At 32.1% G+C, this 23,760-nt stretch overlaps 3 protein-coding genes across 8 annotated transcripts; all 3 read left to right on the top strand.

Moving 5' to 3' along the window:
- The first annotated feature begins 4,663 nt into the window (after positions 1-4,663).
- LOC109160950 lies at positions 4,664-10,376 on the top strand. Of its 4 annotated transcripts, XM_019309216.1 has the most exons (11): positions 4,672-5,172; positions 5,306-5,383; positions 6,346-6,655; positions 6,833-7,023; positions 7,288-7,390; positions 7,718-7,818; positions 7,911-8,085; positions 9,147-9,317; positions 9,404-9,504; positions 9,725-9,891; positions 10,017-10,376. In XM_019309216.1, exons 1-10 carry the CDS (start codon positions 4,696-4,698, stop codon positions 9,779-9,781), a joined length of 1,764 nt encoding a protein of 587 aa, XP_019164761.1. In that variant the 5' UTR covers positions 4,672-4,695; the 3' UTR covers positions 9,782-9,891; positions 10,017-10,376. The 4 variants fall into 4 exon arrangements, with proteins under 4 accessions (XP_019164762.1, XP_019164759.1, XP_019164758.1 ...); XM_019309214.1 differs by having other exon boundaries at positions 4,670-5,172; positions 6,346-7,023; positions 10,022-10,376; XM_019309213.1 differs by having other exon boundaries at positions 4,670-5,172; positions 6,346-7,023.
- A 2,305-nt stretch (positions 10,377-12,681) lies between these two features.
- Positions 12,682-15,262, top strand: LOC109160868 (auxin-responsive protein IAA32). Its single transcript, XM_019309114.1, has 5 exons — positions 12,682-13,009; positions 13,044-13,255; positions 13,840-14,085; positions 14,610-14,718; positions 15,083-15,262. Exons 2-5 carry the CDS (start codon positions 13,096-13,098, stop codon positions 15,156-15,158), a joined length of 591 nt encoding a protein of 196 aa, XP_019164659.1. The 5' UTR covers positions 12,682-13,009; positions 13,044-13,095; the 3' UTR covers positions 15,159-15,262.
- Positions 15,263-16,576: 1,314 nt separating this feature from the next.
- On the top strand, positions 16,577-22,829 carry LOC109160899. 3 transcript variants are annotated; one of them, XM_019309161.1, is made up of 13 exons: positions 16,577-16,788; positions 16,871-16,969; positions 17,121-17,205; positions 17,787-17,856; positions 18,407-18,467; positions 18,564-18,617; positions 20,466-20,622; positions 20,714-20,798; positions 21,122-21,231; positions 21,900-22,006; positions 22,100-22,210; positions 22,332-22,473; positions 22,656-22,829. In XM_019309161.1, exons 1-12 carry the CDS (start codon positions 16,699-16,701, stop codon positions 22,446-22,448), a joined length of 1,146 nt encoding a protein of 381 aa, XP_019164706.1. In that variant the 5' UTR covers positions 16,577-16,698; the 3' UTR covers positions 22,449-22,473; positions 22,656-22,829. The 3 variants fall into 3 exon arrangements, with proteins under 3 accessions (XP_019164706.1, XP_019164705.1, XP_019164707.1); XM_019309160.1 differs by having other exon boundaries at positions 16,578-16,788; positions 20,708-20,798; XM_019309162.1 differs by lacking the exon at positions 16,577-16,788 and having other exon boundaries at positions 16,881-16,969; positions 17,137-17,205; positions 20,708-20,798.
- Positions 22,830-23,760: the final 931 nt, after the last annotated feature.

The following is a 23,760-nucleotide window of genomic DNA, read 5'->3' as shown; positions in this document are numbered from 1 at the left end:
CTACTACTATAAATAGAAATGATTGATATAATTTTTGTAATTGATTATCATTTTATTTACAAAAATAATATTTCCTCTTTTAATTTATAGTAGCATTACAATATCTTTTTAATATCAGAAATTTGTTTAAAAATTCCTTTTAGTGTATGGTAATATTAATCTTTTCATTCCATCAAGAGGCATTCCAGAAAAGGGATTGAGTCATCCATCAAAGGAACAATTTACCAATTTTGGCAAGTTCAATTCTTCCATTTTGTATGCCATAAGCTTCCCAAATTTTTAGTAAGTGTATAAAATTATTATTCAAAATATATATATATATATATATATATATATATATATATATATATATATATATATATATATATATAATCATTCTGACCAGCTCAAGTTTAAGGCTATATAATGATTGAAAATAATAAATAAAAATAAATAAATAAATAATAAATTGTTTTAAAAAATTCATTCTGACCAGCTGAGCGTTAAGACTAGATAATGATTGAAAATAAAAAAATGTAAAATAAACAAAATAATGAAATGTATTTTAAAAGGATCATTTTCCAACTACTTCTGGTCCCCATGTCAACACTTTTAATTTATTGCAACTCATTAATCATTGGTCCATTCATTATATATATATATATATATATATATATATATATATATATATATATATATATATATATATATAATTCTCCGAATAAACCATATGTTGCATTGTCATAAGGAATCTCTATCACCTCTGATCAGTCAAGGTCTTTCAATGCCTTTATTTCGTACCGGGCCCATGTTCCTAGTGGAACGAAATCTTTATTACCTCTGATCGATAAGGTCTCCCAATAATCATCAAGTTCTCAGTAAATATTTATTAAAACAAGATTTTATGGTAAATTGGTAATTGGTCGAACCAATTAAGCTAGCCCCAAAGAGCTCATAGTAGCCCTCTTAGCTAGGATGCTTAATTGCTTATATGGGGAAGAAGGGATTATTAATTTTCTATGGACTATTTATTTTATTTCCAATTACCTCCTTGAGAAGGAAAAACACATTTAATAAAATGGCAAAATTAATTTCTCTTTATACTGTTTGGTCTTACAAGTTGGTTCTTTTGAATTCAGCAAATCATTTCGTCACAACTCACAACCAAGCATACCCATACATCTTCAGCGTACAAACAACGCCGGCACGCCGCAAATTGACGTTTGAAGTTTTAACAAAGGATACCTAATTTAATAATAATAATAATGAAAACAATACCTTAGAAATTAAACAATGATTCATTAGATTTTTTTTTTCTTTTAATATCATCTACAACCATTTAAACTCATTTTGAATTTATTTTTTTAATGTCTATTAAACAATGTAATTTGAATTTCACCTTATTCTTTTTCACTTAATTACAGTTCATTCCTCACTTAATTCTTTCCGTTTAACCAAACTCGTTGTAATAGTTGAGATTTTTTTCCCCAATTTTTGAGGACCTCAGCATCCACCCAATCGTCATACCGTGGACTTTGATCCTATACGACGTCGTTTTGAATTTTAATTTTTACAGTGACCATTTGTTGTTTAGTTCACGTTACAAGTTTTTTTATTTTTATTTTAATCGTTGAGTCACCATGGTTAATCCTTCCACAATCTTGTCGAGCCAAGATTTGGAGAGCTTGGGGTTGATGGTTTCACCTTTTTGTCACAAAATTACATTAAAAATCCACAACCAATGTAATTCTTCTTATTAATATTTGTACGTCAATTTATATCGTGCGCCCTGGTGCAAAACGACATCGTTTTATACTTTTTATTTTGAAAATTTCGCTTTTCATGTCTGTTGTTAACTGGTTACAAAAAATCTCATGCTCCGAATGTACATAATTGTATAATAGAATGTACATAATTGTATAACAGAATCTACATAATTGTATAACAGAATACACATAATCTTTGTTGAAAAGATAATACACATAATCTAACATAATACATAATACACATAAACTCTTAACATAATACTCATAAACTTTTAACTCTTAAAAAAAAATCCTCTATTTCGGAGATACATAATTGTATAAAAAAAATGTACTTAATTGTATAACAGAATGTACATAATTATATAACAGAATATGCATAATTATATAACAGAATACACATACACTCTGTCGCGTCAACTTCCCACACAACTTAACAAAACGATATCGTTTTGAAAGAGCAGGGCGCATATTACTATGTGCACCGTGGTGCACGGTATAACGATTGCATTTTTACATCTCAATGATGTAAATGTGAGGTGTGAACTTGAAAACACTGTTAGATGCCCATTCCTTAGCAGGCATAGCATCACTATACCCATTCTTATGTGGGTATAGTCTATACCCACATAAGAAGGCCCAAAGCATATTTGCATATGGATTTTTTAATACAAAAAATTACCTCTAGATCTGAATGGTTATTGCCTTATTGGCCCTGTTTGGTAATAATTAGTCTATTCGTCAATTTTGATTTATTTAATTACTATTAACTATTTAACTTAATTAAACAATCAATTTGACTGTTTGACTAATTAACTTTTTGTAATAACTTATTGCTTCAAAATGCTAAAATTCAAAAAGCTGCTCAAAATAGTTTTTTTGATAAACTTTTTGAGAATGTCATTTTGCATATAATCAACTATCAACTAACAACTAATTTATTAAACACTTTCTACAATGAGCTAATGATATCAACTAGTCAAATCCACTAACTCAATCAGCTAACAGCTATTTACCAAACACCCTCATTATCTATATTTTATTGAATTAGGATTTATGAAAGTAGATATATAGTTTTTTTTTTTTTTTTTTTTTTTTTTTTTTTTTGGATACATGAAAATGAAATCAAACAAATTACATAAAGTATGACCAGGTCACACCAACATAATTATAACAGTCACTAAAGTCTAAAAGTGGATTGATACTGTTACATAGGTCTTTATAGATATAGAAACTTAGATGCATCAATTGAGTATTATAGCCATTAAATATGCATAAATATAAAATTTTCATTTCGTTAATGAACTACAAATATAAAATTATGGGAAATTTTTAAAAATTATATCAAACAACAATACGCAACTATTTCCTGGTATATAAGGACTAACTATATGAGAAATATAATTTATAGTACATACTTATGCTATTTTAGTAGAAACGTCAAAACGGGTTTAATCTACCTTGCACTACAAAAAGGAATGTGTGAGTTATAAGTTTTATGACTTACCCGTCCCACCAAATGATAGGCTTCGTGGGCCTGTCAATTTTGCAGGGCAAGGAGGGTTAAGTTCGTTTTGACGACTTTATATTTTAGCATTGTACAAACATTAGTCCAAATTAAATCCTAAATGTTATTTTTAACAATATACATATTTTTTTCTTTTATAAGAATTTGAACGAAAATATCCGATTATGTTTCAATTCGATTTTTAAATCAACTATAACCAATGAAAATTGTTCTCAGTATTTAAGTTGCGGCTTAATTCAAGTACCCATGACCTCCCATTTAGGAGAACCACTTAATGCCACATTGCCACTAGACCACAAGGTCATTCACAACAAATCGGATATATAATTAGTAGTTTTAAGTTTACCAATATACCATGCATGTATATATTATATACTAATATAATAGAGTACAAGTAAAATTATAGAAGGGATAAACAAATATATAACTATTAAGTGATGTGTCAAAATTGAAGTCACCATCATTTATCACCTTCCCTAACTGCATGTCCAACTTTGTCAAACTTAGTTGTTAAGTTGCCAACCAACCCAATCATATATCATATATATAAAGATAAAAGAAGAATGAGTCATCCGGACTCAATTTAACAAAATTGGTCAATCTACAATAAGTAATATATATATATATATATATATATATATATATATATATATATATATATATATATATATATATAATTATTTTTTATATTGAGAAAGGTTCTCTAGTGTTTATAAAATTATTTTTATAAAATTATCAAAAGATCAATTTAGTACATAAAATTATTTTTATAAATTTTTGAAAGGATCAATTTAGTACATAAAATTATTTTCCATATTTAGAAAGATTCTCTAGTGTTTTTGAAATTATTTTTATAATTTTTTGAAAGGGTCTATTTAGTACCTAAAATTATTTTTTATATTTAGAAAGGTTCTCTAAGATTTATAAAATTATTTTAAAACCTTTTTGGAAGGGTCAATTTAGTGCATAAAAGTACCTGGGTCGCCTTATCACCGGAGAAGGCAGTCCAGTTGCCTTCTCCGGTGAGAAGGCAGTCCGTCGCCTTCTCACCGGAAAAGGTGACAGATTTTTTTTTTTTTTTTAAATATGTTTTAAAAAAATAATTATTACTTTTTGACCACATTTATTAATGGTGGTCAAATAATACTTTGCTATTTGCACCAAGTATAAAGTTATTTGACCTATTATATAGGTGGTACAAATAACAAAATAGGTGTTGTGAATAGAATTTCCCATTTCAAAATATGTATGAACCGATAGAGTAGCAAATTTATTAATAAAAGTTACAGCAAAGTCTAAAAATCTAAAAATGACACAAAAATCCATCTGTGTATATCCATTTTTTTTTTTTATCCATATCCAATTTCAAACTGCAAAGCAAAATATAAAAGTCAATAAATATGAAGGCGGCGGCATGGCGCGGTGATGATGTGTCGTTTTCTCCACTGTTGCCTCTTTGCCGTTCCAACTTCACAGTTTACGCATCTCAACTTTCTCCCAGTCAAGCAAACCATTTTCCCCAATTTATTGGCGTGCGGTAATCGGATCGGACCGGAAAAAATGGTTTTCACGATTCATTCCGACGTTCGCTCCGCGATTCAGATCGCCTCCGCCTTCGGCCGCCGCGGCGGTGGTCAACCCCAGCAGCGCCGCCTGCTAGCTCCAATTTCCGTTGCCTTCGGTTCGCCGCGCCTCGGCTCTTCTGCGGCGACGGCGGAGAGGATGAGAGTGAGAGTGAGAGCTTTCTCGACGGACAGTACCGGAATAGATGAGGTAGAGAGCGTCGAAGCTAAAAAGCTGCCGAGCAAGCCTTCGGTGTGCACCGCCGATGAGCTCCACTATGTCACTGCTAACAATTCTGACTGGCGGCTCGCTCTCTGGCGATACATTCCTCCTCCGCAGGTTCAAATTCACCGTTGAAATTTGTGTATATGTTGATATACGATTTAAGATACGTATTCTTCAGAAACTTTTTAGTTTGTTTATTTGTTGTTGCTGAAATGCGTATTTGTGTTTTCAATTTCTTTGGATTTAGGCTCCAAAGAGGAATCATCCGCTGCTGCTGTTATCGGGTGTGGGAACTAATGCCATCGGATATGATCTTTCTCCCGGGGTCAGTTTTCAATTTTCTGTTTTTTCCCCAATTTTTGTTGTGTTTTCGTGTGGATTTGAATCTATGGTCTAACCGTATACGATTTCTAAGGAAACTTCTAGTGGTTGGTAGATTAGTATGATTGATTGATGTAATTCAATTGGAGGGGGGCTGGAGGGGTGTTTCATAGATATAATCAACGGGTGGAAATAAGATGTAGAGTGTACAAGTGATTTCATGGGATTGATTTGTTGCTGTTGTTCTAAAGTGTATGTACTTGGTGCTAAAATCCATCACATGACTGTGTACTGTGTCATTCACTACTTCATTCTGGAAATTGTTTGGATTTGCATGGAATGTACTCACCTTAGAAAAACATATGGCAGTTTGTGATGCATGTCTTTCTTTCAATTGCTGCAATGATGAAAATTCAGCAACTAGAGAATATTGTTACCACTAGTAGTCTTCTTACAGAGACACAGCAAATAAAATTTTCTTCCTAATTGTCATCTCAGATTCTTATACCATTCTGTCATAGTTTACAACTTGCTTAACTTTTCATTTGATTTTCAGCACTGGGTTAGATTGAGGTATTAATACTTGTTTTCTTTGGACATATCTTTACATTATCTGAACTGTGATATGGCTATAAGTACAATATAGCGCCTGGTAGTTGAAGTAGTTCTGAAACAGATTATGTTTAGCTGATTAAAACTAGATTGCCAAAGTTCGATAGATTTCTTGCCTTTAACATCATGCCTTTAGAGATAAAAACTAAATGTATAGGAGCTTTTTCTATAAGTTACAGTTAGAAGTACTTGGACAAATTTTCATTGAGTTGTGTATAGAATATTAGAATTCTTATGAACTGGTTCTTGTAAAATCATTTGTAAATACATTTATTTCCAAATACTATGATGCTTGAGATCTAGGGAGAGAGAGGCTTGTTCATGGTATTTACTTTTCATGATATGACTTTGCAGTCATCATTTGCACGTTATATGTGTGGGCAAGGATTTGACACTTGGATTCTTGAAGTTCGAGGTGCTGGGCTAAGCTTGCGTGAATCAGATTCCAAAAACATTGAGAAGTCTGCTCATAAAGTGTCTGAACATATGGAGGCTGCGGTTAAGAGTGAAACCAATGGGAATTTATCTGCAGCAAAGAATTCAAGACGTGTCAATGGTAACTTAGAAGATTCTGACATAGCTTTGGTCAAAGAAGACCCCATGAAAGTAGGAACAGCATTTGATGAGTCAAGATTAGTGACCCAGCTTACAGAAACATTCATGCGTATGTCTGAAAGATTTTCTGGTTTTCTCAGTGAAAGTCAATCAAAGATTATTTCTGCTAAATTATTTGATCAAATATCAAGGCTCTTACAAGATTCCTTCCTATATGAACGCTTCAATGAGATAAGAAACAATTTACAAAGTTTGATAGAAAAAAGACAAAACTCTACTGTTGCAGGCCAAATAAGAGATCTAAGCCAGAAGCTAGTAAATATCATTGAAGAGGGCCAACGTTCTGTTTCACCCCCATTGTTTGATCTGCAAGAACGTTTAATCTCAACCATAGAAGATTTTCAGAAACAACTGGATTTAATCATCAAATATGATTGGGACTTCGACAACTACCTGGAAGAGGATGTTCCTGCTGCGGTGAGGTGACATTTCTCTATTTTTTTTGGGAAGCTACACTGATATTGATGCCATTTAGGATGACTATGAATCTTGGTCGAATTTCATTAACAATTTTTATATTCTGTTGTCTACTTTTTTATTTTATTTTATTTTTTATTTTCTAGTTCTCTGTTGTTTTTGGCAGTATTGTTGTTGTTGTTATTATTATTATTATTGTTATTGTTATTGTTATCACTGTTATCACTGTTATCATTGTTATAATAAATGTGTTTTCAACTATAGATGGAATATATAAATGCCCAAACCAAACCAAAGGATGGAAAATTGCTTGCAATTGGACACTCCATGGGAGGAATCTTGCTGTATGCAAGGTTGTCACGATTTGGTAAGATAACATCTTATCTGGTTGTATGTAAGATTGCATTGCTGCCATGTTGCCTTTTCTTAGTTTTTGGACAGAAACTCCTCATGAAATGTCCATTTGCTCAATTTTCCTTAACTTCGCTAATAATCTTAAATATAATTTAGACATGTTCTTTGTATTTGAAATTGGCAAAAACATATCTTCCTACTATGTGCTTAGTTTATATTGCTTTAGGTCCCTCTTATGTGCTTCCATTTTTACATATATCATCAAGTTTTAGATCTAGATGTTTTAAATCATAAGTAGAGAGTGATTTGGAGGTCTTTGTAATGTGCCTTTTCTTTAAAGCTACTCAAGGGAAAGATCCTGGATTAGCAGCTGTTGTAACTTTGGCATCGTCACTTGATTACACACCATCTAAATCAGCACTCAGACTGCTTTTACCCCTTGTAAGTTGGGTCTGACTTTATTTTACCTTGTTTGATGGAAATTACTGTTTACTCCTGCATGAAGCATGAAATTCTCTTGCCTTGACATGCAGGCTGATCCTGCCCAGGCTCTCAATGTACCTGTTGTTCCTCTAGGATCATTATTGACTGCAGCCTATCCACTAACATCTAGTCCTCCTTATGTATTGTCTTGGCTCAATGACATGATATCAGCAGGAGACATGATGCATCCAGAGTTGTTGAAAAAGCTTGTTCAGAATAACTTTTGTGAGTATTTACATAAATATGACTGCTACTTTGTTGTTCTGCTCATGTTTGATTTGTAAATCTTCTCACTATGGTAAAGAAGGTTGGGCACTGGGATTCATATTGATCACATAGAGTGATAGAGATTGCATATTGTTCAGATATGAAAAAGCTAACTAATGGTCTAATGGATTGGATCTCTTGGTAAGGCACACACAAGTGCTGGTGTTATAGGATACAAACTGATAAGAAACGGAACTGGTTTTTTAGGATAGAATTTACCGAGTGTTTTGCATACAAGGCTTTGGAGATATTCCCTGTGAAATTCAAAAGCAGTCCTTGATGTTTTATTTTCAAGATGAACTTATTTCATTTTATTTTGTCTTAATTAATATGCTATAAGTTGATCACTGCTCATAAATCTACAAATTGACAAATGTTTTACTCATGTGATTGACGATTATAGTTTATGATAAATTGATAATTGATGAAGACTGCGATTTTTATTTAATTTTGATTTTTTTTGTTATTTTATTTTTCTAATCATCTCTAGAAACAAACCTGGCTTATGGAAATAGTAGGTAAGATTAGAGAAGATCTTTCATTCAGTTTCAACAGAAAGAGAATACAAGAGTATATCAGCTAATCCAACTCTAACTTCTCCTAACTAATAGACTAACTCAGACACTCAGTCAACTAAAAGTAACACCCCAGAATATCCTGGCTGATACCAGATTAGAGAAGATCTTTCTTTCAGTTTCAACAGAAAGAGAATACAAGAGTATATCAGCTAATACAACTCTAACTTCTCCTAACTAATAGACTAACTCAGTCAACTAAAAGTAACACCACAGATATACAAACTATAATATAACATAATAATAACAAGATATAATAATAGTTTTAACAGGTAATTCACTTTTTGAGCAAATAACTTGGCTATGGGAGAACACCAAACTTTAGATATGAATGTGCAACAACCTCTTGCATAGTGTATCATTTTATAACTTCGACTACTCCTACCAACATGATGAACTTTGAGTTTTTCCCTACAAAAGTTTGGCTGATAGACTAGGTGGCAGGTACCATTCCGGCTAAACTTCTATTACAGTTGACAACTGCTTTTCGAGAAGGGGGACTTCGTGACAGAAGTGGTAAATTTTTGTACAAGGATCATCTCCATAAAATCAATGTCCCTGTCTTGGCTCTTGCTGGAGATCGTGACTTAATCTGTCCACCTGAAGCTGTTTATGGTATGTATTCAAGTGGTTGGCACATGACAAATAGATGAAGTTAATACATTTATTAACAGTTTTTGTTGTTCAATAACTCGAAACAGAAACTATAAAGGTCATTCCTGAACACTTGGCCACTTATAAACTCTTTGGGGAACCAGATGGACCACATTATGCTCATTATGACCTAGTGGGATGCCGTTTGGTATGTGTATTCCATTCTTCAGTTATTTGGTATTTATTCGGTTATTCCCATTCATTTATACTGGAAAAGGAATATAGATCCATATAATTGGAATGTCTGAACTTACATTTATTTCTCTTGATTGATGTTTAAAAGTTAACAGCTTTTTAGAATTCCCTTTTTTCTGCTCCCTTTCTTAACCTGCAATGTGAAAACTCGGATATCTTTTTGTTAATTGCAGGCCGCAGAACAAATATATCCTTGCATAGTCCAATATCTAAGCCGTTATGATTTGTGACTTGAGTAACGATGATGCGGGCAGTTTTGCTTGCTTGTGATGTCTTGTACACTTTTTTCTTTTTCATCATCATGCCTGTACTAGTATCCCTCAACAGTATGTCTTAACCGGTAAGTCCAAATATTATACTACCTGCTGTACTTGTCTGCTCATCAACTCTTAACATAGATATGTGATATGTGTATATGCTACTTAATCCTTTGCAATTTCATCATGTTCATTTACTCTTTCTCAGTGTAGGGAGTGTATACATGCAAATGTTAAGGGCTTCGTCGAGTGTTACTGCCAGCTTTGAATCTCGGTTTTTGAGCCTGAGCTGGTTTGTGTATTGGACTTGTTTATTATCTCTTTCTCTTAAAGAGGCAAGTGGAAGTAGATTTGGTTAGTCATTTTCCAAGCAATAGGATAGCTTAGCTGCCTTAACAAATCAAGCTGAATTATTCATACAATTAATTTCAGTCCACTGGCTTGAATGTACCTTAGAAATTGCCTTGGGAGTATTTGTGTTATAGATAGATTGTGAACATTGTTAAGCTGTTATTGGGACATTCAATTCATAACGACTAGTGAATCCAATAGACATTTTAAAGTTTAATTTGTGCAAGTTTACTTTTTAGTTTGTGTGAATATTTAAGCTGTTTTTGCTGAGCATATAATTTGCAATTGTTATACCATGGACTAGGGTCAACCTTTCAAGTTGAACCCGGGTCCAAAATACACAATTTGCGTATTGAATGTTTACAATTTACCTTTTACAAAATTGTGAGCATTCAGTATGTAAATTGTGAACATTCAGTATGTAAATTGTATATTTTGAACCCGAGTTTACCCTTCAAGGTGGACTTGGGTCCATAGAATAATTTGCCTATAACTTGTGAGTAGGTAAAAATGTTTATTGGTGCCAACCGGTTCTAGTTTAGTCAAGAATGGAATGGAAAAATGATATATGGACTTCAAGTAATTTTTTTGTCATATTGTGATTTTTATTGATTGAAGAAAAAGAAAATAATTAAACTTAGAAATACGTGTAGTATTGTTCAATGATTTTTTTATTTCTTTGTTATGTGATTATCATTTGTCAAGGTGAATTTTACCTTTTTACTTTTAAGTACTCCTACTGTCACATCTTATCTGTCCTATTTACTATTTATTTGTCAAATTATTTTTTTGTTTAATTTTTTTTAGTATTTTTTACTTATTTTTAAATTTAATATTTTTTTTGTGTGTTTAAGTACTTTGTGTAGTTTCTAAATATATAAATTTTGTACACTAATACTAAATTTAATATTATAAAAAAATTAGATAAAAAATAGTTTTAGTCAAGTCTCGTTAATCGAACCAGACACATAAAATGGGATGCAGGGAGTATAATTTTTGGCCTTCTAATTTTTATATTTTTCATTTTTTATTGAGAATAAATTGATAATTTCTCAAATACCACCCCTAATTTGCCTTCTTTTCTCAAATTTTAGTTGAATCTTTGAAAATTCACTCAAAAATATAAAACCTATTTCAACCTAAAAGGTAGTTTAAGTGGCAAATGAGCTTCTAAGTGGGAAAGATCTCTAGGATACCCTAAGTTCGATTTCTACAAGTGACAAAGTGACAATTTTCCTTGGACCAGTTCCTGTGCATCTCGGAGTGACGGACAAGGATCTGGACCACCTCGTGCGTATACATGAAAAAAAAGTAACCCTATTTCTTTTCATTCAAAAATTCATCCTTATTGTCAAGTGAAATTTCTCTAAAAATGACTATAATCAAGTGATAAAAAAAAGTAATTTTTCTAAATTTATCAGAGTTGAAATGGTATAACATCATTTGAAAAGAAAAAAAAAATGTTATGATTTTTATACTAGTAAATTGGTGGTGATATTGCATGTCACATATTTGCTTCTCTCCCACAAAATGGTTAGGTAGTGGACAGAATTGAAAGGAAGGGATGGATATGATGCGACAACATTTAATTTTGGAAGAAATATAGAAAACAAAAAACTTACTAGTATCCAAATTCAAGACAATAGCAAAAGTTCAAAACGATGCCATAAAGTATTGTTCACCTTTCCAGTGGCAATGATAAGAAACCACCAAGACCTACCCTGAATATTTGCTCTTCCTTTCAAGAATGATGACCCATATAAATTTAGGAAAATGCTGTTTCCCGCTCATGATATTTTCCTCAATGATATGACCTTCATTCATTGGGTGCTCTTTAGTTGGTTGACTCCACTACTAATTAAAAAAGAAATTAAGTTTATAGTCGAATATTAAAAAGTCTAATTAAATAACGTAACGTCAAAATAAAAAAAATTAAAGGAGAAATACAGTAGATATGTAGCATTAGTCACAAAGTTATTCTTTCATGGACATAAATTATATTTGTATTTATAATTTACATTCACAAATTAAATGTCGAATATATTATCTCCACTTTTTCCATTCAGGGCCGTGAGTTGTTAGGTTATAATTCCCAAAACTAGTCAACTACATATGTTAGATGGTTAGTTGAGTACATGGCTGGAGGAATATAGAAGAGAAGCAGTCGAGCTGGCAAAAAAAAATATACTCGGCCCGTCGGCCGAGTTGGCCCCCCAACTCGGTACCTAAGACACCTAGTTGGCCGACTAAAAGTCACCTAAGGCTGAAATCGCCTCGGCTTAAGGGTGTCTAGCGCTTAGGCGACCGCTTAGGCCAATTTTTACAACACTGCATTTAACCAAATTAAAGAATATAAAAATAAACCCGCACGAGTTTAGTTCAATGATTTAGTGGGCAGTATTTGAGAGAAGAGACCAATGTTTGAACCACGACTACAGTCTAAAGATTATGTTCAAAGTTGGCAGATTCCTTGTGCACAGCACCGGCATTTAATCGAAATATACACATACAATACATAAAACATACCCTCTTAATTTCCTCATACATCTGCCACAGATGTAGCACTGCAGGGATGCAATTGGTCCAGACCTACTTTTTCTTGCAGCATCTCAGCCCATCCCTTGTTCTTCTGTTCCTTTCCTTTGCAACCCCTCCCTCCCTCCCTGCATGTTATCCATGCCAGAACTTCATATCTTCATTTCCCATTCACTTATTGATGATGGGAAAATACCCTTATTGTCTTCCATGTCCCCCACTTTAACTACCAAAGCTAAAATTCATATCTTTCCTCTTGTAATTGTTTTGTGTCAGGGATTTATATCATATCCCCAGAGGCCTATATATTATACACACATGTATGTGTTAGTTTGTGTATATATAGGCTTACAATATTATTGTGTTTTGAAGTGAAGAAATAGTTAATTGTATTCAATATAATGGACTCAAATAATGCACCAAGATATCTTCTAAACCATGCAGCTCTTTCTTCAGTTTACTATCAAGGAAAAGAAGATAATGGCAGCAGCAACATCATTGATTTGGGACTTAGCCTTAGGGTTATAAACCCTCAGACTTATCATCCAGCTCCACATCATGGTAAGGTTTTTGACCTTAATTAGCTTGGTTAATTACTTGAACATTATATTCCTGTGTTTATTTCTGTTGTAAAACAGATGCGAAAAGGTCTTTACAACAGACGCAAATTAAATAGCTGTTTTTGTACTAGTGACTGTACCTTTCAAATTGGAGAAATACACGAGCAAACGTATCCTATGTTTCAATTTTTCAAGTTTTTCATAATTCTTTAGAAAAAAAAATGGAGTATTTCTCCCGCGATTAAACATACCTTAAAGATTCTTCATATACTTAATAGTCTGACTTAATTGACCACTATTACTGTTTGACTTGGTTAAATAATGCTTTTTGTAACAATTTATTGTTCCAAAATGCTAAAGTTCAAAAAGCTGTCCTCAGAGTAACATTTTCGATCAGTTTTTTGAAAAAGTCATTTTGTATGTAATTAGGTATCAACTAACAGCTAATTTACCAAATACTTTTCTACAATCAGTTAATGCTATCAACTAGTCAAACCCACTAACCCAATCAGCTAATAGCGGGCTATCGGCTAACAGCCATTTATCAAACACCCCCAATATATGTTTTATTTTTCTATATTGTAGGGAGCTATGAGGAGCTGATAGATTGGCAGGATCTGCACCCACAGATAAGAAATGGAAGGAGTGAGGAGGATCCAAGAGCCTATATTGAACATTGTGATGATGAAGCTGAGGGGATTCAAAGCAAATTAAAAGAGAGGTGGGATTATGTGAAAGTTAACATGGATGGAGTGATTGTTGGCAGGAAAATTTGCATTCTTGATCACATGAGTTACTCCTCCCTTGCTCTTCAACTAGAAGACATGTTTGGTATGTATGTTTTAAACTTGGATTTTGCAACATGGATCATATTTGGTTTTATAACTGATGATAGTGTCTAAGGTGTGAATTGATATAAGTGTCTCTTGCACCAGGTACAATAAAAAATGTATGTACGGTTGTACCATGTATAATGGGGATAAGTGCAAAAATATTACTCAATATATACAACCCTAAAAGTTTGTTGAGATGTACTCATCAGTACAATAGGAACTGGTGTCGTCGATTAGCACATTAGAAATTTTCAGCTTATTAATTTTTTTTTGAATACTATTGACTCTATTAGAATGTAGTATCTGTTCTATACTTTCTCTAATTAGTGCAGCCCAAAGAGTCAATACCCCACCACCGAGATTCGATCCTATGGTATCATGTCAATATGTCATATCATATAGTATTGAATCAAATTTGATTTGTGTCATATTTTTGAGTAAAATTTTAAACTTTTATAAACTTAGAATTGTTTATGTTAATTAAAAAAAATTAGTGAAATTGGTTTTGTTGGTGTTTATTAGGGAAACAATCCATATCTGGGCTAAGACTATTCCAAGATGGTTCAGAGTTCTCCCTATTTTATAAGGATAGGGATGATATTTGGAGGATGGTTGGAGATGTTCCATGGAAGTAAGTTTAATACTTAGACTATATATATATATATATATATATATATATATATATATATATATATATATATATATAAAGTTCTAGTCTTTTTTTTTTTTTTTTTTTTTTTTTTAAGGGAACATATATGAATAAGTTGCATATATAACACTATAATAGAATTGCCAGCAATTGTAATATAATGTATTAAAAAAATTATAATTGTAATACAAATATTACAATTTTTATTTTTATTTTTTAAAAAACTCAAATATTATTTTAATTTCAAATGTTCATCATGAGGTTTACATTTGTTTATCCTATTTTGAGAAATTCAGCATAATTTATTATATTTTAATGTTCTTTAAAATTGGATTGATTTGAACAGAGAATTTGTGAATCGAGTCAAGAGACTAAGAATCGTGCAGAAGGAAGAATCAACTACTCCCCATCCATCTTCTTAACTATAAATAATTTAAAAAAATTGTAAGAGGTTTGATTATCGTAGAGTCATTTAGTTTTTAAAGTATATTTACCGTTCTATTTGTAGTAGTAAGAGTTGTAATGGAACCAAACATTACAATAAAAAACTTTTTTTTTGAGAGGAAAATTAATGCATTATATCACCAGAAAGAAAATTAACAAGGAAAGGAGGAGGATTATCAAACCACTCCCTGCAACCTGACATCGAAACGACTTCCCGAGCAACACTGTGGGTAGCACGATTCTCAGATCACTTAGCAAAATGGAAGTCTATACCATTAATATGAGATGCAACCTCTTTAACATCGTCTACAATAAAACCAAAAGCAGAAATAAAATAACACGAACACAAAGCATGATAAGCTAATTGGGAGTCTGTCTCAATATCCACCTCTCCCATTCCCGTTTCTTTAAACCAACTTAGAATTTCCCGAATACAGATTGCTTCAGCCTCTTTAACTCCATAATTGCCACTGATACGCATTCCTTTAGTAGCCAATAACCGACCCTCATCATCACGCAACACCCATCCTAGACCCATAATATTATTTTGTTGATCAACTGAGGCGTCTGTGTTCAGTTTCAATTTACCACGATCTGGTGCTCTCCAACAAGCTTTTTATAACAGGACTTCACAATTTTATTCATCATTTTTGGTTTGTTAAATAGCTAATAGATAGGGAATGGAGTAACATTTTACACATTTTGTTTGTTTATTTTTAATTTCAAAAATGACCTTGTGGTCTAGTGACTTTCTTACATGGAAGGTCATAGATTATGGTGCATGAGTTTAACAAAAATTTTAAAAATTTCTTATTTTAGTTTCGTAACCTCTTTCAATATTAATTATTCTTTGTACTATACCTACAAATCTAATAAGAGTCAATAAATAAATACCTAATAAGAGCCAATAAAATTTATGGTGCATCAATTTAACTCTTAAGGTGCGTAAGTTTATAGCTTAAACTAAAAAGCGACACACCTTAAGCTTTAAACATGACCATCCACCTTAAGCTATAAACTTACGCACTTTAAACTTTGAATTTATGCACCTTAAACAGAGACTTTACGCAAAATAACCATAATGTCACCGCATTTTTTTTAATTGTTATTCATTTTGAGCTATTGATTTTGACAAGATCAAAAATTGTGATTAATCTGCACGTTTCACTTGAGAGAAGCTTTGCACATGATCCATTATATATATATATATATATATATATATATATATATATATATAACTGTTATATATAAAGGGGTGAGGGAAGCAATTGGCCAATTGCCCTTGACTATGACATTTTACAGCTAAAATATTTGTCACGGGTGAACGTAAAATTGGAGGACAAAATATAAAAAAATTAATAGTTAGAGACTAAATATAGAAATTATTCAATAGTTGTGGGACTAAAAATAAAAAAAACTCTGTCTAGTTCAATGCAACGGCATCGTTTAGCCTTCGGGAATAGTCAAAGCGATCTAACGACTAGATCAGTGCAAAGGCAAGCTGATCCTTAGACGACGATGATGGACAGTTGTATTAGAGCATTGGTGGAAGCCATACACTCTACTCCTACTCAAGCCGTCCTCTATATCTCCGGTGGAGCTTCTCAGGTTCTTCTCCCTTTTCTTCACACTTGTCCGCGCAGATGCATATCATGTGTTCGATGAATTGCTTATATACGAATTTGGTTAGGCGATGGGGTGGTTGATGTCCGTTCCAGGAGCTTCCAATACAGTACTTGAAGCCGTGGTTCCTTACTCCAGAATGTCCATGATCCAACTGCTTGGCAAGGTCAATTCAATTCTGTCAAATCACTTTTTTTAAAAAAAAAATAATTCAATTTTTAGAAATGATGATGAATTTTGAATGACTTCAGTGCATCTTTTTTGGGTTACTGGCTATGTTTTGTTGTTCTGAATTTATTTTGCGTGATACTGACCAGGTTCCTGCTCAATCAGCTAGTCAGCAAACCGCAGAGGATATGGCATTATTGGCTTATAATCGAGCACTAAAGCTTTCTAAACCAGGTTAGTTTTCTTCTTGATTAGGTTGGGAGTAATGAAAGGCATAACCCATTGTGTGAACATATTTGAGAATTTGTGAGTGAATCTCCTGCCATTCAATTTTTAATGTGTTAATACACAATTTAGTCATCAATTATAGTGGGTTTTCTCGATTTAGTTCTAAACGTTTTTTTTTTTTTTTTTTTTTTTTTGGTGCTTAATTGGGTCATCGACTTTCATGTTTTTCCCAAATTGAGTCATCGGTTGTTAGAATCAAGGGCTAAATCAAGAAAAATCACTATAGTCGATGACTAAATTGGGTATTAACCACTCTAGTCGAGGATTAATTTGGATAAAATCATTATATTCGAAGACTAAATTGTGTATTAATAGATGTGAAATTACCAAGCTACATTTACAAAGGACTCAATTAGGGAAAACCATCGAAGTCGAGGATCCAATTAAGCACAAAAATACGTTTAGGACTAAATCGAGGAAAATAACTATATTAAATAACTAAATTGGGTATTGACTCATTTTTAAGCTATTGCTATTTTATGATCTTCATTGTTTTGGTTGAAACTTCTACATGATTTGTTGTATAGGTTACCCAGCTCTAGGTGTGGGCTTTACAGGTGCCTTGGCTAGCTTGCAACCCAAACGAGGGGATCATAGGTACTTATAAATTATGCATCTTAAGGTTTATGTCATTTTATTATATTGTTTCTAGAAGTGTTGGCTTGCTTAACATTTTTGAATACCGGTAGACTTTTAAAGACTATAAAAGTCTGAAACGAATACCAGTATACTTTTAAAAAGTCTAAATCGAATACGGGTAGACTTTTAAATAGTCTTTAAAAGTCTAAATTGAATACCACCAAAAAGTCTTTGAAAGTCTTTAGAAGTCTTGATTGAATAACACCCCCTAGATGTCATGGGGATATTGATTTTGCCTTAGTTAAGTATTTTTTGAGGATGAATTTCATTTCTCAGTTTGAATGTTCAGTCTGCAGAAACCTTATCAGAAAGAAAAAAATAAAATTAAATAAAAAGATTCAATCCTTAGAAGTACCTCTATTTTCATTCTGGATATATGTTTCTGATTTAATATTCATAAATTGACATTTATTTAACCCTCATATATGATTATCTTGGAATTAGTTACAGAATAGTTATTGACTTATTGAGCTCATGTTTTACTTATGAAAGGTTTCATTTATGAAAGGTTTCATTTGTCCACAAGGACGTCTGAAAGGCTTTTGGTGTCGACGGTTACATTGTCAAAGGTATTAATGCTTCTTACTATTCATACTTTCTTCGGTTGAGCTTTGGACCTGATTCCATGAAGATTTTGTTTTTCTTCCTATCAATGAGTTATTCAGGGTCTGCGAACTCGTGAGCAGGAAGATACTGTCTCAAGCCAGTTCTTACTTAAGGTGTGTGATGAATGTTATTTTGAATCTGAAAGGCTTATAATAGCATGGTATGCAGATATTGGTCTATGATGTTTAAAATATGCAAATAAGTCCTGACTTTAAACGATATTAAAGCTCTCGAAGCATAGGGCAACTTTATTTTGGTTTAAAATGTCCACTGATGGGAGCTCTTTATTGCCAAGAATACTGACCTGTTTGTTTGCAACTTTCAAGTATAGCAATATAATGAGAGATTGGTTGAGACAATTTTGAATTGAATACTCATTCATGTTTATGATCACTTTGTAACCTATGGATACAAAATATATGGAATTCAAAAAAGAAAGTCCTTTCTTATTGGTATCAACTACATTTAATCTAGTTTGGCATTTGATAATTTCCTCTTTCATTGTCAATGGTCTTCAATTTGTGCTTTTAAAGTTTATGCATATCTAGCGATGTAAAGGCGGTATGTTTTCCATCATTTCCAATGTTATTATATTTTGTTTTCCATTCTTTTCATTTCCAATGTTATATGTTTTGTTTTCCATTCTTTATGCTCGTTTAGTGGATTGACTGAATTCTTAGATCAAAGAAATTTGTTCTTCTTGGTTTTGGAATATTTTTGGTCAAAGTATCTGAGAAATCCTGTAATATGTCATTTTGTTCAATTTAGTCTTTATACCTTAATTTTGTGTAATTTGATCCTTGTGCTTGAAAATTTTATACAATCAAGGAATCACTATGCAATCTTTGAAATTTGAATTCTCATTTTTAATTATTTATCCTATCCCCTTGCTATTGTTAATATCATTTTGCTGTCTTTTCCATGTTTTGCTTTTCTAATGAATCTCATGGGACTCGTTTACTAATTGGAGAATTTCTCTAGTCTTACAAAAAAACTGAAGAATTATAGAATATAAAACAGAAAACATGTTTACTAGTATAATTTTACATTTTGAAAATTGAAAACATTTACCAGTTTCTAGAAAACTGGAGAACTTTTAAAAATTGTTTTCTAAATGAAAAACAGAATCATCACTCATCTATTTGGCTATATCACTATAACCACATTCTCACCATTATCTACTTACATATTTATTCATTACTATAATTGTATTCATTATCATATTCTTTTACTTATCATGATCTTCTATCTTTTCTACTCGCATTTACTTGTATATACATAACTTATTTGCTTACGCTTAAAGTTAGACATTATTCACATTATCAAAATTAAAACTTGGACTCTATACCAAGTTTTAAATTTTGATTGAACTCAATAGATGATTGGTTCGGATATTTGTAGTTATATTATATCGTAATACAAGTTTGGTCCGGATATCGGATATTGAAATTTCACATATATTAGACTTCAAAGTAAAAATTATATATATACATTCAAATGAATATATCAAAAAATATTTTAAATATTAGCTAAAAAAATATTAATATTATCTAAACTAAATTTTAGGTGAACTTTATATTGGTTCAGCCGTTAGATATGTTTTTAGTTATGTTATATACGGATATAAATTTGGTTTTGATATCAAATGTAAAAATCTTACATATATTAGACTTAAAAGTAAAAATTATATTTATTGCATTTAAACCAAACATATCCAAAAATATTTTAAATATAAGATCTAAAAATTACTCGAGATTAAACTTGTGTTAATTTTATAACGTTAGTCTAAAAAAATAAATTTTGAAAAATGAGTGTTAATAAACAAGTTTTCTAAACAGAAAATAGAGAATAGAAACTGAAAAATTAGAAAACATAAAACAGATAACAGTTTCTTGAAGTAAACGAGCCCTTGATGTCTTTACTGTGAAGGCATTGCAATTTTAATTCTTGTTTGGATGTAGGCAGTAGCAAATGCATGCAATGTTTCGGAAAATTTTGTTCCAGAGTTAATTGACTCAGAAATTCCTATTGAACATGGATGGCTATTTAATGAAGACCAACAGTTAGAGCAACTTATCAGCGGTCAAGTATCCTTTAAGGTTTATCCCTTCTCAAGTGGTATGGTTTACACCATGGTAAAAACCTACTAATACTAAATTCTGAATTTCCCTTTGTTTTGCAATCTAAGAGATACCTTTTGTAGATGCAGTCAACGAAGAGAGGAAAATAATTCTATCTGGATCGTTCAACCCCTTGCATGATGGGCACCTTAAGCTCTTGGAAGTTGCTAGTAGGTACATTCATCACTTTCAGACTGACTGTAAAATGATGAAAAGGGGTTGTGAACCTGATTCACAGGTTAAGGGTCATATGCTTTTCCTTTGACAATGTTAAGGAGGTAGGATACAGGGGGGAAAGGGGGTTCTTACTTCTGAGATTGATATATGAACTGAATTAGAAAGCTAAGGAAAAGTTTGAAGAAAACAAAGATTGCAACAAAATAATTGTTGACACATTATTGCTTATTGACTTTATGGCCGAGTTTATTCCTGGGAGTTGATGGCCTTTGTTAAAAGTGTTATCCTTTCCCTTAATCACTGTTAGCTTTATTATGCAGCATTTGTGGTGGTGGATATCCATGCTTTGAATTATCTGCAGTCAATGCAGACAAGCCTCCATTGACAGTATCTGAAATCAAAGATCGTGTAAAGCAGTTTGAAAAAGTTGGTGAGTATATGTATATTATCACTGTAATTTAGAGGAATACTTGAGGAGTAAACTTAATACTTTTATATATTATGCTCAAGTGCAAATGTCATGTTTTAATGCTAATAATAACAGTAATAATACTAGGTTTTAATTCTTATCCAAATGTGAACTAACATAATGGCCATATTCTTTGGGAGACGAATACAATAGTTGTTTAGGCTAACATAGGAGAGTTAAGTGCCATTAGCTGAGAAGCTGACTATACAAATGAATGCTCTGTAGCATCAATATTTTGGGATTACAGGAATCATGTTGCTTGGAGAATGATGATGCTGAATATTTAGCTAGTTTGTTTTTTTGGGTGGTTTGTGGTGTTTAGCTTTCTTTAGTCTCCAACCTCTTTGGTGATTATACATATTTTTTTTCATCAAAAAGATTAAAGTTAGTTAAAGAATGATTTTCCTATTGCCCTGCTGACAAGTGGCAGTATTAGATGTGCCAAGTTTCCCCCTTTTCCCCATTGATTTTTCTGTGGAAGTGAATAAGTTTGCACATTTGTATATGAATTCCTTGTGTCAATGCTAAAATCCCTACATTCTTAACTCACTCTCAATATATAAAATCCTTGCATTAATGTTTTTCACGATCCTGATATTAACCAGTATCCGTTCATTTCTGAAGTGCAGGCAAGACAGTCATAATATCTAACCAGCCATTTTTTTACAAGAAAGCAGAACTATTTCCTGGCAGTGCTTTTGTTATTGGTGCAGACACGGCTGTAAGACTGATAAACGTAAGGATTTGAAATTGTTTTTACAAGATGGTCCTTGTTTTTAGTACAGTAAGGATTCGAGACTTACTGACTTTGCATATTTATCGTTTCCAGCCAAAGTATTATGGCAATGATTATGGAAAAATGCTGGAGATACTTATTGGATGTAAGAACACAGGATGTACTTTCCTGGTGGGGGGTCGGAATGTAGATGGCGCTTTCAAGGTACTACGCTTGAATCTCCTTTTACCCATTTTAGTTTTCGAAATGCTTGTGAAATCTACACTGATTCATAGCGTCTATAGCGATAGTCTAAACTAGAAGCCGTTGCATGGGCTCTCTCCAGGTGCTTGATGACTTCGAAATTCCTGAGGAGCTGAAAGACATGTTTGTCTCAATTCCAGCAGAAAAATTCCGGGTGGATATTTCATCAACTGAAATCAGGAAAAACCGAGGGATGTGAAGCTTCAATCGGGTAACTTCTCCATTTAAAGAACGAGTTCTACTAAATGTACTCTCAAATTTTACTCCCTCACTTTTACTCCATGACATGGGTTTATAAAGATTGGCTATTTTCATCATGTGGGTCTCAGGGAATGTTTCTACATCAAGAATTTGTGAGATGAGTAAAAGTTGAGAGTAAGAAATGGGAGTACATGTAATATTTTCCTTAAAGAACTAGGTTGTAATGTCATATGTCTATCAAATAATCAAATTGCTCCCGGCGCCCCACTAATTAAGAAACAGAAAAACGAAAAGCTATAGAAAAAGGGGAAAATTGTAATTTATGTCCCCCATAATATGTCAATTATCAATGTCACTCCTGGATTATTAGTGGTGTAAATGTTGCCTCTCAATTTTCAAATGTTGTAAATGTACTGAGGCTAATGCACTTTAGAGAACAACGAAGGTTATCGGCTATGTTAGGAAGTATCGGCTGTGTGCATTGGGAGTGGAGAAATTGTCCGCTTGGTGTGGCCAATATCAATCATTATTGTGTGGACTATGCTCACACAAATTGTGTGGACCATATTTTGTATATTATCAAATAATGTACATTTAGTTAAAAAGTAATGTACTTTTAGTATATTAAAAATGTACTTTGTATTCAGAGAAAGTACATTATTTGAATGCTAAAAGTATATAATGTACATTCAGTACAAAAATAATATATTTTTAATATATTAAAAATGTACATTCTTTTATGGTCCATACTGCACTATGTGGACTATGGCCGACACAATAATTTGCCAGCCAATGCTAGAGGATAGCACAACTTTATAAAACACCTCATTAAAACTTTTTTGTCAATTTAAACTACTATTTAGCAAATGGAATATATCCTAGTTGAGTGACCTTTGTAAAGTCAATCTTGCAACTTGTGTAAAGAACAAATTCTTACATAAAATAAATTATTTTATTTTGAATTTTTACGTAATACAACTTTTTCTAAATATTTATGTGATCAATGCAAATTATTTTATTTTGAATTTGTAAAATAATTTAACTAATTTGAATTTTTGTCATCATTTTTAATATTTAAAATTAAATTATATTGATGGGAGAGAATAATGGTAGAAAAAAAAAATTATTGATGAAATTAATTAATGTTTTTAGGGTAGGTGAAAAATGCAAATATAGAGTAAATAATGATAATTGCAAATATAATGCTTTAAAAGTACTAGTGAGAGGATACAAATAGCGTTATGTTATAAATTTGTGATTTTAGCTCTATTGAAAAGTACAACTTTTTGATTTCTGTTCATTGTTAAATA

This window comes from Ipomoea nil, unplaced genomic scaffold, assembly GCF_001879475.1.
Source record: "Ipomoea nil cultivar Tokyo-kokei standard unplaced genomic scaffold, Asagao_1.1 scaffold2921, whole genome shotgun sequence".
NCBI lineage: Eukaryota > Viridiplantae > Streptophyta > Magnoliopsida > Solanales > Convolvulaceae > Ipomoea > Ipomoea nil.
This window is presented reverse-complemented; position numbering and strand designations above follow the sequence as displayed.

What these genes read in the sequence shown, in the direction of transcription:
- LOC109160950 (XM_019309214.1), top strand. Translation starts at nt 4,696, where the DNA reads ATGATGTGTCGTTTTCTCCACTGTTGCCTCTTTGCCGTTCCAACTTCA. An exon ending in TCAGACTGCTTTTACCCCTT is followed by an intron (nt 7,819 to 7,910) that starts GTAAGTTGGGTC and finishes CTTGACATGCAG; the next exon opens with GCTGATCCTGCCCAGGCTCT. An exon ending in ACCTAGTGGGATGCCGTTTG is followed by an intron (nt 9,505 to 9,724) that starts GTATGTGTATTC and finishes TGTTAATTGCAG; the next exon opens with GCCGCAGAACAAATATATCC.
- LOC109160868 (XM_019309114.1), top strand. Translation starts at nt 13,096, where the DNA reads ATGGACTCAAATAATGCACCAAGATATCTTCTAAACCATGCAGCTCTT. An exon ending in TCATCCAGCTCCACATCATG is followed by an intron (nt 13,256 to 13,839) that starts GTAAGGTTTTTG and finishes TCTATATTGTAG; the next exon opens with GGAGCTATGAGGAGCTGATA. An exon ending in TCAACTAGAAGACATGTTTG is followed by an intron (nt 14,086 to 14,609) that starts GTATGTATGTTT and finishes GGTGTTTATTAG; the next exon opens with GGAAACAATCCATATCTGGG.
- LOC109160899 (XM_019309160.1), top strand. Translation starts at nt 16,699, where the DNA reads ATGATGGACAGTTGTATTAGAGCATTGGTGGAAGCCATACACTCTACT. An exon ending in ACTAAAGCTTTCTAAACCAG is followed by an intron (nt 17,206 to 17,786) that starts GTTAGTTTTCTT and finishes TTTGTTGTATAG; the next exon opens with GTTACCCAGCTCTAGGTGTG. An exon ending in CGACGGTTACATTGTCAAAG is followed by an intron (nt 18,468 to 18,563) that starts GTATTAATGCTT and finishes TGAGTTATTCAG; the next exon opens with GGTCTGCGAACTCGTGAGCA.